This window comes from Numenius arquata, chromosome 2 (assembly GCF_964106895.1).
Source record: "Numenius arquata chromosome 2, bNumArq3.hap1.1, whole genome shotgun sequence".
NCBI lineage: Eukaryota > Metazoa > Chordata > Aves > Charadriiformes > Scolopacidae > Numenius > Numenius arquata.
This window is the reverse complement of record NC_133577.1, coordinates 19,611,195-19,632,001: the sequence shown is the minus strand read 5'-3', so window position 1 is coordinate 19,632,001 and position 20,807 is coordinate 19,611,195. Positions and strand designations below refer to the sequence as shown.

The 20,807-nt window shown below is 37.2% G+C and overlaps 1 protein-coding gene across 6 annotated transcripts in view; it reads right to left on the bottom strand.

Moving 5' to 3' along the window:
* The window catches only part of AFDN (afadin, adherens junction formation factor), a 133,337-nt gene that overhangs the window by 90,916 nt on the left and 21,614 nt on the right, over positions 1-20,807 (bottom strand). For 4 of the 6 annotated variants that reach the window (XM_074169033.1, XM_074169034.1, XM_074169037.1 and 1 more), the window contains exons 2-5: positions 5,467-5,662; positions 3,702-3,814; positions 2,036-2,199; positions 498-658 (exon numbers count right to left, since the gene is read on the bottom strand). In XM_074169033.1, coding sequence (XP_074025134.1) covers positions 498-658; positions 2,036-2,199; positions 3,702-3,814; positions 5,467-5,662 — 634 coding nt within the window. Of the gene's footprint in view, positions 1-497; positions 659-2,035; positions 2,200-3,701; positions 3,818-5,466; positions 5,663-20,807 lie in introns of all 6 variants that reach the window. The other 2 variants (XM_074169036.1, XM_074169038.1) reach the window with 2 other exon arrangements.

Here is a 20,807-nt window from a genome sequence, read left to right as displayed (position 1 = left end):
GATCTACCAGAACCCTTTGTGCAGACCTGAACAATCACTCCTTGCCATCTTGTATTTGTGCAAGGGGGAAAAACAGGGAGAGCAGACTGCCACAGCTACTGATGGCATTTTTACATTCACGTCATTCAGCTTGTTCTTAGCAAAGTGAATTACATTTATTTCAGAAGACTTCCTCAGTTTGTCAGCTTAATAAGTCTAATTCTGTCCTTCCTTCTTCCCCAGTTCAGCACCATTAGCAAGATCAATGAGCATATTCTCTCCCATCAATTTGCCCACCACTGAAAGCTTTGACTCGCACTTGTCAAAGAACACACTTCTTTGGAATATGACCTCTACAAATCCTTCATTCAGTTACATCATAGATAAATTAGCCATGAAGTACAAAAAAAAATGTTGGAGAAAGCAGAAGTTAAGTCAAATCTACAAGAGTTGCTGGCCTTAAAAATACTCTGTGAACAGTTTACTGTTTACAACTTAACCAGGAGAAATCCAAGTACCCGAGTCTGGTCTGCCATCAGAACTGCGGAATTCCTGCATTCTCTTCTCTAGTTTTTGCTGTCGCCGTCGTTTCATAACCACCTCGGGATTGGATATTGTGCGAGTGAAGCTGGTCTCGGGCATATCTTTGTAAACCTCAGCTGCAAGGCGAGAATTCTCACTGCCAAGTTAGTTTAAATAAGAAGAAAAAACATTATAATCATAGCTTAAAATATATATATCCTCATCACTTCAGAAAGGTTAAAAGGTGAGTCCATACACATAGGAGATTAATTCAGTTATTGTAAGATGGCTTCTATATGAACTTCACTTTTGCTAGAATTAACACTGTTCATAAACCAATGCCCACCTGAAATAGACAACAACTAATTTAAGTATTGATGGTTGCTGGTTTCCAAGGGGGGGGGGAAGTGTTTTGTCTCTTTGGGGGCAAGGAAAGAAGGCATTAAAGAAACTTTAAGTTATACCCCTAACTTTATTCTCATTTACAATGTTGCAAATCATGTGGAAGCAGAGTTAGCATGTGCCTGCAGCTCATGCTCTTGCTAATGCACCTAAATACAATTCTATTTTAATTTATAAAGAATAAGATCAAGCTAAGTAACAGCATAGAATACTCGAAAGATCATGCTGACAGCAGAACACTGCAAGCATATCCATGAAGAGCAATACTACACATATAAAAAACAATCATGAAATCCAAAAAAAAAAGAAAAAAGAAATCAAGCTGAGCAGCTAAATCCTGTATTATGTGTCAACCAGTCAACTAATTTCTTTCATCTCTGAGAATCTGTTACCAATTAGTAAGTTTTCATCATTAATTTTCTTTCCGGGTATGTTAAAAATTCACCATTAAGGATTTTTTTTTCCGGTGGATTATATATGCAACATACAGAATCCGGTACAGAGACACAGTTTAATTTAATGTAGACCTTTCTCAGCTTTCTAGTTCTACACACAGTTAATTCATGCCTGACTCTTGTACTCCAGTTTTCTGTACAAGGATTAATGTATGTCCTGCTCTGTCTCAACGACTAAGGCCCAGCAGACTTGGGAGCAAGAGCTGAAGAACCCAGAAGACCGGCTACCAAAATAAGTCTCATTGAAAAACAGATAGTCAGGTAAGTCAAATGCAAACAGCTACACACACTAATTTTTCTGGCAAAAGACAAAATAATCAAACATAGGGAAGAGGAATAAACCTATTCTAGAGTAAATGCTCAAAAATAAACACAGTGCATAAAGTCCATGTCACCAAGCATGTGTTAATTTCTGTACAAGGACAAAGAGGTGGAAAAAAGTATTTAATGGTTTAAAAACAAACCTTGGGGCAAAATGTACGTATAAACCACAGAAATTGACATCAAATATGCTGGTTTATGATCATTTTTCACCCATGTTCTACCCATGTTCTACCTTCTTAAAGTACATCATTGTCAACTACTTACTTTTGAAAGAAACAAACTTATTTGGTAGAGAGGGGGAATCCTTTAAAGATGTAGGTTATATGAACTGATTAAAAGTTTAACACACTTACATATCATCCCCATGAAGAAGTCTATCATCTTTATCTGATGCTTGTCGCAACGCCTCTTTTTCACGTCTTTTTTTTTCTTTTTTTTCTTTTTTTGAAAGTGTTCGTTTGAAATTCTGAATTACTCCCTCTTTTTCTTGTTTTTCAGGGCCATTACTCTGAGCCTTCTGAAAGAAATGAGTTTAAAACAACTTCCATCATTTTTAGTCCAATGAAGAGTTAGGATTGGTTTTAACTTTCCAGATAAATGTGATTAAGACATAGTATTACTAAAACAGAAACAATATTCCATGCAACAATACTGCATTACACAGAGAGGGGACTCACACTCTCTGGAATAACACAGAAGGCAAAAATCATTTCATATTCCAAAGCAGGCATGAACTGAATGAGCACCTTGTAGTCAAGAAAGCAAAGAAACTGCAGAATTTTACTGGAATAATGCCTACTACCTACTTGGCCTCAAAGATTAACTGAAGGCTGCAAAACAAATTTCTGCCTCCCAGTAAAAAAACTTCGCAAAACAATACTGCACTTAATCTGCTTTCAAGATAACTGTGTTGGAGCATCTGATATGAATAAACTGCAGAAGGAAAGACTTTATAGAGGACATTTCCTCTATGGCGTATTCTTCAGAGTTGTCCTTCCAGCGCTCTCTTCCCCAATTCCTGCTCCTTGCATACACAAGATACCTGTAATCCTAAGCTCATTTGCCTTCTGTAGAGAAAATAATAGAAGATGAGAAGACTGCTTCTATCAGGAAGTGAAGAATACCAAGAAGGAAGATTAAAGAATGTTAAACTCAATGAATAGGAACATCAAGTCTGGTAGACATAGCGCAAGATGTCATTAATTTTCCCTCCCCACCTCTAAAATGGATGATGTACCCTGTTGTCAAAAGCATAGTGTAAGAATTGCTCATGTACCTATAGCCAAAACACCTTTAAAATTAACAAGGTCTTAATTCAAAGAGGAAAAGAAATATAGCACTCCTGTCTGAAGACAGCCCGCACTGAACAGCATGTTTTCCATAGCTATAAGCATCAGATAGATAGATATATAATTATATGACTTTGGGAGCTGAAGTGTGATCTAATTTAATGTTTAAATGACTGATATAAAAAAAAAGCTTTTGTACAGCTGATGTTCACATGTCAGCATTTGAAAATTTTGCATTTGAAAGGGGGGAAGAAAAAAAAACACAACAAATGACCACCACCTCCCCAAAAGGAAACAGGCTCCCATCAGTTCTGTTAAGAAACAGAATATTATCTAGGGAGGTAACAATTTTTCATTATTTAACTCCTTCTGGCATCCCCTTTTAAAGGCTCTGCAAGAGGTCCTAGGTGTTTGACATCATACTATTTGAGGAAACGTTTAATTCATAATATTAGAACAAAGCAACCTCTAAGTTCTCTGGGCATTACACGCTGCAGTACTAGGCAGCTTCATAGTCCAAAGAACTACAAGCCATCAGAAAGATCACAAATACGCTGTGTCGCCAAGATGCATTTTAATTATTTTTAAAAAGACTTGCTCCAGATATCAAAGGTCATTATCAGAAATTGTTTTCAGGAATTAGAAAAGTAGAAATTATGTTTTGCTATATAAAGTCCCACACATTTCAAAACTGCTGTTACAACCAGCACACAACTTCTTACAGACTCACCTTTGGAGGAAGCGTATCATTTTCATTCTTGAGAACAAATCTTCCCTCTCGATCATCTTTGTTCCAGTTTAATTGTACAACAAGAGGCTTCTCATCTACATCTAATCTTCTTTCTTCTTCAAAAAAATGAAAAGCAGTAACAGTTACTTGGCACCTCAAGAGTAAAGATATTTAGAAACAAGTTACGCTCTTAAGAAAACGAAAGGTTTGCTGAAAAGTTAATATTTACCTGTTAAGTATAGGGACAGAAAGCCTGGGGAAATAGAAGGATATGTCCCCTTTCTAGCAACCAGCCCAAATGTATTCCCTCCATCTACATAAGCTAAAGGTACACATAAAACAGTCTTGCATACATCCTTTGTCAGAACCGAAGACTGAGAACACAAGATCATCACTCAGGAGAAGTTACATCTCGAGTCAGACTATTTCAAACTTTGTAACTTCCCAAGACTTCCAAATACTCATTTTCCTGATTTTAAATTTAACCAGTCTGATTGTGGCCTAAGAACTACTGTTCTGGAAAGACTGAAGAAAAATAAACCAGATTATGAAATAAATAATAATTTAAAAAAATCCACTATTGACATACTAGACAAATTTTCATTTAGTGTACTATATCTATTTTAAGCATATGAAAAAAATCTGACAGAGTGGTTAAAAAAATTAAACAAGTCTTGCCATTTATTCTTCCTTCTAGAAGCAGGAGACAGTACATAGACATAGTAAGACAATGATGTCTTTGCAGTGATATTTCATTTAATGAGAAACACTCCTATTGTATGAGGAGCCACATTTTAAAACATCAGGAACTTGCTCTGCAAAGGAAATAATTTCATTTTGACTACAGGTACAGTGCTAACATTTTTAAAGAAAACTAAAGCAGAAAAAACACATACTATTCAGTGCTTAAATCAGTGATGGCACATGCACTTTTCCCTAATCCCATATAATTCATATCAGGTTCATAGATCATGAAAAGTGACACATATACCAATAAATTTCCATTCTCTATCTCAAATTAAATTATCTTCAATCTTTCAAAAGCAGAATTTAAGGTAGCTAAACCACTTGTGTAAGCTTCCAAAGCATTAAAAAAAAAAAAAAAAACCAAAACCACAACAAAACAACACCAAATCACGACAAAAAGCTGGTTTCCCCTATTCCGGTCTCCACCACCACCATATACATTATCACCTTCCAACCTGAAGCTTTCTACTGGGGAGACACAAATGCCAGCAGCATCAAAAGGCTATTTAGATCTCCAAGTTCTTCACAGGTAACATGAAAGGAACTGTTTAATAAACACAGTAGCTTCAAACAATACTATGTTGAACTTCCCCCAGTTAGCAGTAAAGGAACATGGGTTATAAGGCATTATCTATTAAAGGCCCACAACATCAAAGAACTGAGGATGTACTTTTTAAGTGCTCCAATTTAACACTCCTATTCTCCCATTACAAATTTAGCCTTTACCTATTAGTCCTAAAAATAGCAACTCTCTCACAAATGTCAACAAATTAACAGGATGTAAAGTACAGCATTTAATAGATCATAATCAAAACTTACATAAACTGCAGGCCTGATATATGTACTTACATTTTGAAATACCACTCCCTCACACATCAATTAGTAGCAATGTACTTAGCAACAAAACCCCCAAGTCTTATGCGGTTCAAAAGCTGGGGGTAAACCTAAAGATATTTTGGCTGAGGGTGGACAGGAAGGTGGCGTGAATGCAGGAAAGACTTTGTGAATAAATACTAACCTCCGCTGACATGCACTTCATAAAGTGAGTATTTAGGGGATGACAACATTCGCATGTCTGGTCGAAACTTCTCTGCAAGAGTTTCTATCACATCTTGAGTTGTGGCAGTACTAGAGACACGGATACATTTTGTTGCGAAATTTCCAGCTGCTTTGTCTTGAAAGTAGAATCTCATTACTCCATGAAACTCCAGATCCTGTAAAGAAATAAAAATACAAATCTTAGTGTTGGCTAACAGTTATAAGGTTCAGAGTTCTTTTATTATTAGTTACAAATATATTATGAAATATAAGACATCAAAATATTGCATTGGTTTTCAAAATTTTGAAAACCAATGCAAACTAGGACACCATAAACAAGGGTGTTCTGTAAAAAGAAATTAAGTACTCTATATTACTGAAAATATTTAAAACTTGAATCTTTAAATTTAAAATTTACAGCTATTATCATGTTTACTTGAAGGAGAATTAATAAAACCGTTTGTTTGTTTGTTCGTTTTTTTAAAACCCAGAACGGAGTCTTGAGACTGGTCTCAGTATATTTTGTTACCCAGAGCAGGCCCCTGTATCCCATGTCTGTAAGAGCACAGGCTAAATATTCTCAAGGAACAGCAACGTGTCTCAAAGAGAAGAGCATTCTGTCACAGCAGTCCTAAACATCATGTTTTCTCTCCTCTTCCTCCCCCTTCATGCTCTACTCTCTCTTATGTTGGCATCTGTTTGTCCCAGAAACAGTCTGTAGAGGAAGCTAAATCATTTGATTTATCTGTTTCATTTTATTTTTTCAGAAACATTAGTCTTAAGTACAGCTCCCTAAACGCTCTGTGAGGGAAGAAAGGCTTCAGTACCAACACAAGGTGAAGGGGAGGGAAGGAAGGAAGGACTGCAACTGTTAACCAAGTGGCTACACCGCAGCTGCAACATTGATCTGTTCAAACTATTGTAAATTCACAGTCCTGTCCTCCACTCCAGCCTACCAAACTGCAGCAGGACACTGGCTGCTCATGCAGCTCCGTTACTGATCTGTTCAACAACTCCAAATTCAAATTTTAGTTCCCAAGCAGTCTCCACCCGCCCGACTCTCGCCCCTTGCATAAATACCAGCATTCGTGGGCAACCAAGAAGATTCAAGTGCCCGAGTTAACATTGCCAAGTTTATTCTACAGTTTAATAGTCACTGCTCCCATCTCCACTTTTCAGAGGCTTTGAAATGGATATACCCTCAGGTGTCAAGCGTAGTGGTAGACTTCAAGCTAAGTACAGCCCTTTCCAGTGCTACATCTGATCACACGAAACACATCACAACATTTCTTTGAACAGCAAAAAACATGAGATGTTTATTGAACCTACTCTATCATTCAGAAAAAAAAACCACCAAGTGTTATAACCTATGCTAAGACAAACATCTCAGCCACCTAGATACCCACAGAAGCAATCACTGCTCTTCCCAGGGCACTTCCCACCCTGTGCCAATATAGCAGTCAAATGTAAATGTACCACGGACCTAGACAATGGCCGATTTTGTTTTATTCTCTGTTGTTATCCTAACCATTTATAGAATTTATCTTTCTGAGCCTAAATTGGTGTTCCCACAGAACTATCTATATATAATCCCAAACCAGTGTTCCTTCCTGCAAGGAGTTACATGTTCCACACGCCTCACTGCCACGTCCTCATCCACTCTGGACTTAACTGCAATTATTCAAAGGTAGGTCTCAATTCTTCTACCCTGAATATTTTTGTAACAGCTATTACTCACCTCTGAAAAGCATCCTACCCACTTCTTCTCTTATCTCTAATTATTACCTAATTATCCACACGAGGACTTACCCCTCTCATGCAGAAGGCTACCAAATGACTTCTGGAAATCCTACCTACCATAGCAAATTGGAACTTCCTTACATGTATTCTTGCTAACTCCAAGTGAGCTCCAATACGTTTAAGGCACAACTTTTTTTTTCACAAAGCTCTGTTGACTTTTCCACCACCTATTATAGTTACCACGTGTCCATGAAGTCTGTACATTACTGTAGTTTCTAATCAGCACAGACAACATCCTGAGTCTCACACTGCATTTATATCCAATGGCCTAAAGGTGCCTAGCTAAAGGAGTCATTACCAGTTAGTACAATTACTTCATTCTTCACTTTCTATACAGTTATTGGATAAGCATTGTCTGATTCTAGCAACTTGCTTTCATATTGTCCGTTTGTTTTCTAAACGCTTAACAAATGCTGATTTGAGAGAGAGTTCCCCTGAGGAGTTACCCATAAAAGGTTCTTAGCAGGGCAACCTTTCCAACATTTTCAACAATCAACACAGGTACAAAGAAAAGGTTTTCTGCTATCACCTTATCTTCTGAAAATTTCTTTTAGAAAGTGATTGTCTCACAGCCCTATGGCTTGTGATAGTTTTGCTACTACTAATGTGCTGAAAGACAGTTATTAATAAAGACTTTTCAAAATTTACTCATCAAATTATTTAGTTCTATCTTATGCTTTTATATTCTGCTTGCCAGATTTGATATCCTTACAGTTTTCCTGATTTGGATACCACTTCAGCTTTCTAATAACTGTCTTTGCCTGATGTTCAGCCATGCCAGCTTCCTTTCACACTTCCCTTGATAGCTGGCATGCTTTCGGTCTGTACCTCCAGCATGGCATCTTTAATTCTCGGCAGGTGGTAAGTACTTTGTTACTACTCTCCTCTTTTAGCTTTAACAAGCTTCCCTAGTGCAGCTATCCTGTATTTCCAATCGAGTTGGAAAATTTTGCAGTTCCTGCAAGAAAAATGAATGTAAGCATGTTATGATCTCTAGTATGGAGAGCCTTCTCACAGTTAATACTGTGAGCCACATCCCACACACTCTTTTGGATTCACTTAAATGGTTACCCCTTCTGTAAATACTCCTTAACCATGATGCTTCACAAAACAGCCACGACTATTTTTATAACCAATTTAGGCTTTTGACCCACTTGTTTGGTGGTTGCAAAAGATGGTAACACATGAGCTTTCTGCAGAAGTGTCATGAAGCATAATCATATCATATTTATAACACTTATTTCCATTTACACAAGGTTTTCCCTACCACCATCTGATATGAAGCAAGAATTGAGATAATGAGCACACTGCAAATCTCTTTTTTCAGTAGCTAAGTATTATGTGAGATCCTATACACAGATAAGGTTCCAGCTGATTTTTTAATTTTTTATTATTTTTTTTAAAGGAGAGGAGATTATTGAGAGCACATTCCACTGTCCATTAGCCATACTTTTAAGCCTACAGATTTAATTAATTCTCTACAACTACATAGCAGTACTGGCAGAGATTCAAGAGCAAAGAAGTGCAACATAGATCCATTCAGAGAAGATCTAGAAAACAGTTCAAGAAGCCCTCTAAACCGCCATGAGTTTATTATTATTATTTAAAGTTTTATTGCTAAAACTTAGTTCTACTTCCAGACACTAACAAAGCAGAGAGGTGACAAACTGCATTGTGAATAAGACGTGGCATTAGTACAAAGTCAGTTTTGTTTTCTTTTTAGAAAAGAAAGTAATGTGTTCCTCTGAAGACTTGTAACTTGAGTTTTATTTCATTGCTTTGACAATCTGGATGTGAAAACAACTGAATGCACTGACCACTGCCTGTCCACTTCCAGCCATTCTCTTCTATGGCAGCATCTCATACTGTATCCCCACAGTCCATGGCCCCCCACCTCAATTTTCCAAAGTTTTGCATTTTAAAAAGGAAAGGAAAAAAAAAAAGAAAGAGACCGCACAAGTGCATGCCAGTGCTCTACCACTTCCCAGTGTAAAGCTCTAGTTAGTTTTATGTTTCTTTTGCAGTAAGTCCCAAATTGTTCCTTTGGGCATTGCTAGAGTGCTACAGTATTTAAATAACAGTGTTCACTGACATAGAAGTCATTGGTTTCACATTTCAAAAATTTAGGAAAGTGATGAGAAAAAGGAAAAAAAAAAAAAACCCACCCCAAAAACCACAACACCCCCTCCAGTCTTCATCACTATTATATATCATATGTGTGTATATATATAAATATAAATACATACATCCAGTTCAAGACACATTTAACTTCCTGGCCATGTGCTTAGCAGATCAGTAACAAAACACACAGACCGATGCCACCACCCACACCAACACAACAAGGCAGGCTTCACACTTAGATTTCCACTCTCCACTCTAACTTTGGATTAAAGCCTTTATTTTTGGCAGGTACATTCATCCTCAAAGTTGCTCACTTCTGAATTTCTTTGTCAAGTCTGCCAGGTGGGTTCACTGCAGTTTGTAACGTGGACTTGTGTCAAGAGAAGAGGCTAAAGAACAAAAATCACTTGCTCAAAATCAAGTAGATACACGAATATCTGTTAATGTTACCTACCATACACTTCAAGTGGAGAAATCTCCCCAAAACATTTACAAGTCTCTTAAAACCATCTTTCTCTAAAGATAAGAACTGCTATTTATAAATTTCCGAAAAGAAGTGAAAATGGTTTCTGTATTTCAGAAGTGCCTAATTACGTAAGTGTATGAAAGCTCTTTTAAGTTCCTCATGGGAGTTTATACACATCATAAGCAATTTTAGCTCTCACATCTAATCACATTAGCTATTTTATGTATCTGCTGTGCAAGTCCATGGCTCCTTAGGAAGGAACATGAGGACACAGAATAGTCTTTGGCTACACAACTACAGTCAATTTTCACAAAATTTTAATTCTGATCATCGAGACTGCAAAATATATTTTTTAAAGCACCTAGCAAAAGTCAGCTCCTTTTAAGCCTTTCAAATCATGTTATATTTTCTTTAAATACAAAGCCTAATTATTCTTTTTATCACTATCAGAAGAACTTATACAAAAGTATATCCTACTCAAAAAAAGGTTCCAACTCATGTAATAAAAAAATTGCCAGTTAACCAGTTTTTCTTGGTTTTACAAATAAAAGTAAGTTGTATCACTTCATTACTCACGAAAAAGAAATTATAAAAGTGCTTCAACTACTTAGTTATGACATTTTTGCATAAAGTCAAGGATAGGCAGTAACTGCTTCAAAACCAACAGGTTAAATTTTTCAAAAGTATGTCTTCAGTATGTCGTATTTTTCAATACTTCAGTATTTTTCAGAAGTATGTTGGACACACTAAAGTATCAGAATGGCACACTTGAAACAACAACTTTCACAATAGCAAAAGAATTCAGAATTCTACCAAATCTTGTGAAAGGCTTTGATGAAACATTCTTAGAAAACATCTGCATGTTCAGTGCTATCGCCCTCCTCTGACATCCTCCTCGATGACCTCAGACCATCGTCAACTGAAAAAGAGCACTACAAAAGCAGGAAGCAAACAAACTTGAATACATAACAGTCTCACAGATCCCTTAAGTCACATTTAAAACTGAAGAAGTGACATACAAGTTTTTAAATCAGTCATCATCAAAGGTTTCAGTGAAGCTTCAGCAAAGCAATTCCTGTTTCTCAAAATGGATTGTTTGATCTTTAAATCTAGCTCCCAGTTACTTACTATCAAGTAGGCATTTCTGCTTTAAAGCAGTAATCAGTAATAATAAGATAATCACTCATTTGAAGTCACGTTATACAGAAATGCAAACAAGTAAGAGAGGCAGAGAAAAGCATCTCAAGCTTCAGTCTCCGATTACAGAGGCTGGTTACATACACAGACGAAAAGCGTTAACAGTTATGGAAGACCAAGGTATTTAATGCTTCAGTTCTTTGAAAATCCCCACAGAAAAACAGCTCTTTTTTTCTTCCAATCATCCCATTCTTTTTACACAAGGAGAACATAGTCAAGAACGAACATGAAAAAGAAGTAGAAAGAAATAAAGAGAATATACTTTAAGTGAGGTATGGAAAAAGTCTGCAACGCGACACAATGGGATCTGTAAGAGGGAAACCTGGACTTCCTGAAGAATCAGAGAGGCTGCTGCAAACAAAGCAGTAATATCCAGCAGCAGTAATCCATAGCCATGCTCACGGAGGAAAGGAAACTCCTCCTTTAAAGTGTCAGAGGAGGTAACGACGGAGTATTATCCCAGTTATGTAGGATGCAGCAATGAATGAGAAGATCAGGATCACTACTCCCACAGGCCTAGCAAAGAATACTCGTCGGCTTTTAAACTGCTATCCCACAATATCAATCACAAAGCAATACGTACTTCAATAATTAAGCATATTACACACTATTAATTTTGTAAACTATTCAATCTCTTGAGCACTAGAGAACATACAAGTTTCTCTTCAGAAATCCTCATCTGTAACCCCTCCAAGAGCCGATCTTTGATCTCTTTTAGCTGCATTGATAACAGTGTTTGCCTTGCAAGCAGCATTCTGCATGACTGCATCTAGAAAATACCAAAAACCAGCATGAAGAACATCACATCTTTCTTCCTGCCCCATTCAAATTCTACAGGCAAAAAAACCTACAAAACACTAACTCCTAACTAAGCTGTGATTATTATTCAGGTGCATGTACTTGTTGCTCGGGAGTTTTGCTAATAGAATATAAATCACAAGAAATCCCCAATCCACAACGCAACAATTAGAATTAAACAAATACAAGTTGCTTTCAAATGAACTCGGGTCACAATATTGATATAACAGGTCAGCATAACTACAGTATTATCACTGCAAGATATTCTGAAGCATTCGCCTAACGCCTTTGTACCTGACTCATTGTCACTCTGCAGAGTAAAATGGAATTGCTTCCTTTGCCTCTCCAAAAGCTGTAAGTATGAACAAATCCGAGCAATTGTAATGAATATATGAATATTTTAAAAAAGAATTCCTACAAGATTTTAAAATCCAAGCACATTAAGTCACTAGGGCAGTAAGCATTGAAAATACATGAAAGGTCAAGTTTCTAGCATACGTTCCCAGGAGCAAATTCTCAACTTGAAACTAAAGGACAGACAGTATTTTCACATACAGACTCTACGGCCAACTATCAAAAAGGAATTCCAAATAGTCTTTTAAAGAAAAAAAAAAAATCCTGTTAACTGTTATAAACTGTTTTCCATGTCATAGAAAAAAGCAATGTTCTTGCTAAGCTACAGTTTTTCAGATACTTTCAAAAAGCGCAGCTTCAAGATTAATGAAAGAATACCCTAAATGGTTCCAAGAGAAGAGAGGAAGAATAATACAGATCAAAAAACAGTTCCTATAAAAATAATTTTCATCAGTTTTACTTCCTCTTCCAAACTTTTGACACCTGGATCAACAAAGACTTTCCACTACAGAATGACTCATTCTGCCACAACAATTTACTCGCACCATAATGTTCACAGCAGCAGGACCAACAGCTGAGCTTTCTATCAGAGAGAATTATCAATAACCCACAACACAAGGAGCATAACTAAATGAAATCCCCTCTTTATTTTCCTTAAGGAAACCACATATTAGGAACCAGCACCACTACAATATGAAACACAGCCTCAAGATCAAAAAACAAGAGGTACTACATTTTTGTAAGATAAATGTAATGCAATGAAGTCAATACAAAACCCACTGCAGTTTATGACGAACGTTACACAAATAAGATCTTAAGCTAAGGCCAAAATTCATCTCTATACATATAATTAACACATACCCTAAAACAGGACTGACTTTTATAAATGCAGCTTGAATGCCCGTGTGAACCTTGAAACATCACCAATACAAGTATTCTACTGTATACTTCCTATGCATTCTCCCTACTTCCTATTACCTATCTGCCCACATAGCAAGAATGATTAATATAACAGCTCTTGGGATGAAACAAACATTACTGTACTCTTGAATACTTTCCTGGCGAGTTACACCTTGCAGTGCAAAAAATTAAACTTCAGAACAGACCCATCTGCACAAGGTAGATGAACCAGGTATTTCCTACCTACTTCAAAATGAAAAAAAAGTTATTTTCAGAATTGTATTTTGCCAAAGCCACCAGCCTCAGTATACAACCATCAATCACGCTTCATTCTGAAAACACTTAAGTTTTCATAATCTTCTACAAAAGGCATTGCTATACAGGAAACATGAAGTGTCTTCAACCAAGATTTATGACACCAGAAGCAGCTACCATTAAAAATAAATAAAAACCTACCAAGGGTGCTCCCCAAAAAGATTTAACCTTCTAACCCTAATTTCCAAACCTACAGTAAATGATCAGCAAAATCTTTACAGCACTTGCAACACACAGCAACTGTCTGCCACCTGCAGGATATTTTCTGTTAAACTGCAGTGGACAGCATCATTTAATCTTTCACAATTAACCACAGAAAATGTAGATAGTTCTTACAATATAAAACCTACAACAGTTAACTGAAAAATAAAAATATTTTCAACAATGAGCACTACCAACAGTTCTTTAACTATTCAAGCATTCATTAAACTAGATTGCTTAAACTCAAAAAATGCAACAGGAGATTAAATCATAGCTCCTGATTAAATCAGACCCCCCTTTATAAACTCTCTTTATAAGCCATTCAGTGACTCTCCTAATACCACAAGACTGAGGATCTGGTAGTTAATAGTTACTTTGAAAAGATGCCCTAAAAATGTAAAAAAAAATTAAATACATATATATTATTTGGAAAATTGCTTTAAGGAGATGACATGACACGGAAAAAAAAAAAGGAAAAGTAATTGGCACATGCTTTGTCTATCAAAATACCCTGAAAATCTCTAGTAACAAAACAGAGATATAGGCAGAGTACAATCATATTTGAAACCAGTAAAAAGCCAGTCAAAACCAAAACAACACTTACCTTGAATTAGTCCTGACATATTTAAAAACAAGAGCAAAAGTAACAAATAGCAAGGGCCTCACGAATCCATTGGTTACCGTTCTACTATTTACCTACAACCATCACTGTTGCAGATCTAAGAATCAAATGCTTATAAACAACTCCAGAAAACTTAGAAACGAAAAATTCAAAGTACAGACAATCCACCATAGCTTCTTTCAGGTATGGCTTTTAAAAAGATCTATTTAATCTGAATTCTCCATATTATTTACTGTGTTAAAGATTGTTCCTTTTGAACACTCTGATTTGGGGAAGAGAAACACTTTATTACATACGCCTCAAATCAGAACACAACAGGAAAATTTTAAGGGGGAGAATGAAAGTTCAAGCACTGGAAGTCTGATTTTCCATTGGCATACTTGCTAACAACCTGCAGAGCTGCAACCCTGAATAAATACAGGGCATCTTCACGCATCAATCAGACCACAAAAATGATTGCCCTTACTCACTTTAACCTTAAAAGTGCAGATGCACAAGTCACTTCAAAATAACAAAAACTCCAGCTGCTGCAGAAAGACCTTCCTCATACCTAGATGCTTATTCCCGCCTCCTCCCTTACGCCAGGCACCAGCATTCTGCAGCTATACAGCAACATGAATCAGGTTAACTAGCTCAGAAGTTTGATGTTTTCCACCTCCTCCACTGAATGTGGAGGAAACCATCAGTGCTAGCAGCTGGATTAAACTGCCCTTCTGCTGGCACCTTGTATCAACTTGAAGGAACTATGAAAAAGCAATATCTGCCAAGCTAGAGTCTTTATTCCCACTTTTACACTCACATCAGCACATACCGGACCCTGCACAGAGACTTTCCAGCATTATAAGCCAGCAGGTACTCTGCTTTTTTTTTTTGTTTCAGGCTATGCTGGCGTGGCACAGTGAGAAGTCTCTGCACAGGTCAGAGAAGCAGCAAAGAAGGGAGCAGAAAAGTAGCAGCCAGCAGCTCATCTATCCAACCTCATCTCTGACTGCTCTCGCTTTCACACCTGCTCAGCAGCCTGCTATCTTCCCCATCAGAGCGTCTGGTTCACTTGACAGCATCCAGGCAACACTTAATTGTATTTCTGTTCTCTCATGCAATGTTTATGCATTTCTGAGAGAACAGTGAAGAGTACAACAGCACAGCAATAAGGTGCTCCTAAGTATGGTGACAATCCCACTTTCAAAGGGGAATTTCAAAGCTAGAGGCAGACAAGTTTTCAAAAGGAACATTTGAATGTTTCATGTAAAAAGTGAAGATCTTTTTCAAGAAAAACGTAGTTCTAGCTCATCTACACAGTGGCATCATCACCAAAAAGAATCTTGAGGATGCTGATACTGATAAGGTGGAACTGTGTCCTAGCAGAGACTGACAGTCCTGACGAGCTAAGTGGAAATTGTGGCCTCATTACAGATATGGCGAATCTCTCAATTATTTTAAAGACTCATTCCACAAATGTGTGACATTTAGAAAAGTACACAAATTTTTAAAACCACAAACTGAAATTTAGAATACCACAGTCTTAAGGGCATTTCCAGAACAGGCATACTGCAGGAGTTGTTGAATACTGGAGTTACATGATAAATTCTCTACAATTTAAAAAGATCAAACTGCTTCCTGTATAATTAAGCTTTGGTAGAGAAACTTATCATTAAGACTAATGTTAAATCCATAAGAAATGACACTACAGGTAGTTTTTAAATTAATCAGCGAAACTGGTAAAAACTGGCGAGAGAATTTTCACCTCAAGCAGCACACACCACAGACTCTCTCTTCATAGTGGAAACTACATCTGATGTCTTGTCTCTATCTGACCACTTACTGCAGCAACTTCACATTCCTGACATAGGCTGAAGGTTCAATCTAACAACCAATGGATTAATTAAAAATCATATTTAACAAGCTGGTCCCCACCAACAGGCTGACACCAACCACTAACACAGAGCAGTTCAGAAAACACCCTCACTTCAATTACCTAGCATCCACCTGACACAGTACTCATTTTTATTTGCTCTCAATATACCCCGTATCCTGGAAATACAGGAAATAGACTCTCATTGCATGACAAAAAGTGTGATAGCAACAATCCTTTAAATAAACAGCTGTCTGAATAACTTCTTGCAACCAGCACTGCATTTTTACCATTTTAGTATCGGGCTTTAGTATGATGCAACACGATATCTAAAGAAACCATCAAAATAGGGTTATTTTTACATAATACAACAAGGGGTCATAGCATATTTATTTTTCTGCTGACACAGCCAAGAAAAACTGGTCCAACTTCTACTCTGCGATGATAAACTTGATTGTGCTACGCTGGCTTCTCACTCCTGGGGGATGAGCTGGAATCTGCACCACAGAGGGTTAAGACAGGCAGCTACAGTGACTGAACTAGAGAAAGGCGGGTGCTATCTGATACTCTGCGTGCAAGTGCTCTGGCAACGGGGCTAATTAGTCAGGAGTTTAAAGTAGGAATGCTAACAAGCCTAATAGGAAACAAGCACCTGATTCTCCTGGAGCAGACAAACTGCAGCAGGGAATCTACTTGGAAAAAAAAAAAAACCACAACTGGAGACTTTACCCTCCCTGTCCAGGAAAAAAAAAAAAAAAAAAAAAAAAAAACCCCATACAACACCAAAATGCGCTTAGACCCTTAACTTTAACACAAAATCTATTCTTGACCAAACCCAGTTCCCAAACGTCCCGCTCTACCCTCTGAAACGGGGCAGACCAACTTTAAAAACATTTTACAAGGAGCAAAACATTCACTTTTTTTCTGGGAGACTTTAGGATAGCTATGAAGAATTAATACATCAAAAAAAACCCAACCAAAACCGTAAGAGGATGCCATCTGGCAAAATGCAAAATAGGAAGACTGACGAGATTATTGCGCACACAAATTTGTGAAGGAAAGGGTCCCAAACACAGAAAAACCTCTCACTCACTGTTCTCTTGTTTACAGCACTGTTGAGAGCTTGCTGCCAAATTGACATTGCTAAAGGTTTTACAGCAGGTCAAGACCTTGCCAAAAAGCAATGTGATAGCACAGGAATTGCACTGGTCTGTTGCCAGCTTCATTAACCTTATTACTCGTTTTACTACCTCAAGAGACACTAATGTGCAACACTTAAGTTTGTTCCAGTTGCACAATTATTGTCACACTGTCTTGGAATTCAGTCTACAATCATTAAATTCATACATTCCAGATCACATTGATTTAAATCCAACATTTGACTGGATTTCAAAAAGTTGTTTTCCAAGTAAATTAGGTTAGTGAAGCAGGTTTGAAGGAATAATACCATTTCAAAATGTAGCTTAAACCACAATTTTGTTATAACAAATACTATGGAAATAGGGGGAAGGACCTGTTTTTGAATTATTATGATTTTCCCTCTCTACCTGAAATACTTACCTTCCCCGTTTGTTTTTAAGAACAAAACAACCATACTTCAGGCTATATAATCATTAACACCTACAATATTAGTTCTGAAAAAAAAAAAAACAAACCCAAACTCAAAAGTCTGCACTGTTGAATGAAATTTAGTGACATCAGCTGTGTCATAGCCAAAGATGCACAACCAAAGAGCTTATACGCAGCTTCATCTTGAGCACATACACACAAAAAGCTTAAGACATCCTTCTAGTTACTCCTACCATACAGCCAGGAAAAGGATATTCATTCACTCCAGATACAACCAAACAGGTAGCCGAACTTACACATGAAAACACCACACACTTTAAGCCATGATTAGGAGCATTAACTATAGCTTTTTTGAATATTTAAAAGAAATACTGGATCCATATTGCAACTTCCAAACAGGAGTGAGAGTCCCAAAAACTGTGGTTTTTTTTTAAATTGTGTCACTCAAAAAACTCTTCAAGGAATTATCATTTTCAATTACTTGTTCATTTGTTTATTTAAGGGAATCAGGTCATTTCATAAAATCTATGAAGCAGCTTACTAATGCTGCTAGTTATTTTCATGTTGTTTGACAGGACTACCATGAGCACAGATAGATTGGAAAAAAATCTTTACAGTAGTTGTAATACTTTGGTAAAATTTATCTGTTGATAGTCTTCCCTCTGCAAATCCTACCTAATCCTGTTGTATAATCTTTGGCAACAAATTTCATCAAGCCCTGCACTTGGTGAATGACATTCAGCTTCAGTTAGATGCATTTAAAAACAACTGCTGACAAGATAAAAAAGGGCTCTCTCTGCAGTAACACCATCTACAGTATCTTCAGACCAATAGTGACTTTGCACTTAACTGTTTCGTGAAGCTATCTTTCGACTACTCTCATACTACTAATTCCTCCATTCTAACACAAAAGCTAGTTCACAGTAGTCCTAAACATACATTACTAAGGTACTTGCACAACCAAAATATTGCTTTGGTTCCGATTTCACTCCCTCACTACTCTATTTACTTTTAGACTTGAAACAGAAGATACCACGTAGCTATCAACATAACAAATCACTTCAATGCTTTGTACTTGAGCTGGCAGCCTTCTCCTAGTGCAGAAGCATTTTCCCTTCCAACTATCTACCAGTTTCCTTTTCTCCGAGGGGGTTCCACACTCGTTCCCATCTACAGTAGCATCTATTTTGCCAAACTGGAAGCAAGTACATTGGCTAAAAGGTCTTGCTCTGTAAACAAGTTCATTTAAGAAGATCTCTATACCTCAATGCCATGTTCTTTTATGTATCCTCCACATTATGATTATTAGAACAGAACATGGAATATATACTATTCATATAGACCTAGAAATAAATTCCCTGAAAATTCCTAATGGCTGATTACTGGAAAGTTACGTCAAGAGAAAAATTATTCCATGTGTCCTGTTTGTCCGTGGCAGTGAGGCAGCTTATGACATTAAGCTAATTCAATGGCAACTAGCGTTTACATTTGAAGGGGCTTTCCCTCTCCCTACCTACCCCCCTCCAGCTACATGTCATTTCGATTGCTTCAACACAAGCATTCAGGTGAACTCTAATGAGCTAGTGCAGAGACAAAAGCCCAAAAAGAATTAATCCTAGTCCCCCAGCTTTCTTTAGAACTTCACCATGGAGTCACAATGCCAGCATAAAGGAGGGATTAAAAAAACGCTCAATTGAAGGGGTGAGGGGAGCACTCTTTTGCTGCTAGAAAGCCATTTTACTAGCTTAAATTATAAATACGATATCTCACTCTCATACTTTTCCCTTGTGTAGCTACTGGCACTCAAAATAAAATTAAGAGCAATAGTTTACAGAAGCAAGGAACACCTCCGCAGATCCAGAACCCCAACCAACCAGGAGTATGTCAGAGTTCCTTAACAGCACCTAGCAGTGATAAACTGGTTATCTATGGGAATTCAGGTATTTCGTGATCCCTGTCTAAACACTTATTTCACTTGTCTAAGGCTCAACAAACAAAACATTAGGAAAGTAATACAGTATTTGTAACTCAGTATAAAAGGCCTAAGAAAGGCTATTGAAGTCAGGCTATATTTCAATTAATAAATCATTAAAAACTGAGAGCAGAAGTAATATTTTTGTTCACAGTACTAGAGGACATAACATCTAATGTCTAAGAGTAGAACTGAATAAAAAAGTGTATTTATTTTTATAATTTCAACTAGAAGTAACTAAATAATGACTGATGTTACCAAATACCAAGGTGATGTTATTTTCTACTGGAAATAACATTTCCCCCAAAATGTCAGGAGCCACTGAGTATGGAGTACATTAGAGCTACAATCAGCAGCTGCTAACAGCAGCCTCCGAAATATCTTTCATGTCCTGGGCGTAAAATAACAATACTGACAAGAGTTTGGGTGAAGCAGGAATGACACAAATCGTAGAGGAATTGCTCAGCGGGGCCAAGAGACCTTCTGCAAAACACTACATCAGATGTTGTCCACACAGAAACACTGACAGGGTTTTACAGTCCTGAGAGTCTCCAATGTCCCGCAGAGATCCCAGTAGCATCCTTTCAACAAAACAGGCTAGAGGACAAAAGTAAGCAAAGTCAGTCCAGAGATAGGGTGGGTTAAATGTGTTTAAAGAAGCTAAACTAAACCTGCTAAAAGTAATATTTAATTGTGCCATCAAACAGTCATTAAAACAAAGAAGCATTCAAAAGCACCTCATACCTATGGGAGCAAAAAGCTACTCTCTTTTTAGAACTGCAGCATTTCAGGCATAGCCACTGTATTTTCTCTTTCCCTCCTCCTGCTTCAGAGTCTCCCATTCCATGCCCAGGACAACAATGCAAACACAGCGACTGTGAGTAATCGCCAATGCTATTCCCGATAGAGGAAACAGCAGTTGACCACTTGATTACATAGGAAGCTCCTCATTTCCTTTGCAGTTCTCTTCATAATAGCATAAATAATCCAGAAAAAGGTATCATGCGGTTCAAGCATAATAACCAATTTTAGCAACTTTTTGTCAAAAGGAATTTGGTCAGAAATCACCATTATCTTTTCAAACAATGGAACTGAGATATATCCCCAAGTTAAAAAAAAAGTTTGAGTTACTACTTTATACTTGTTGATCTTAA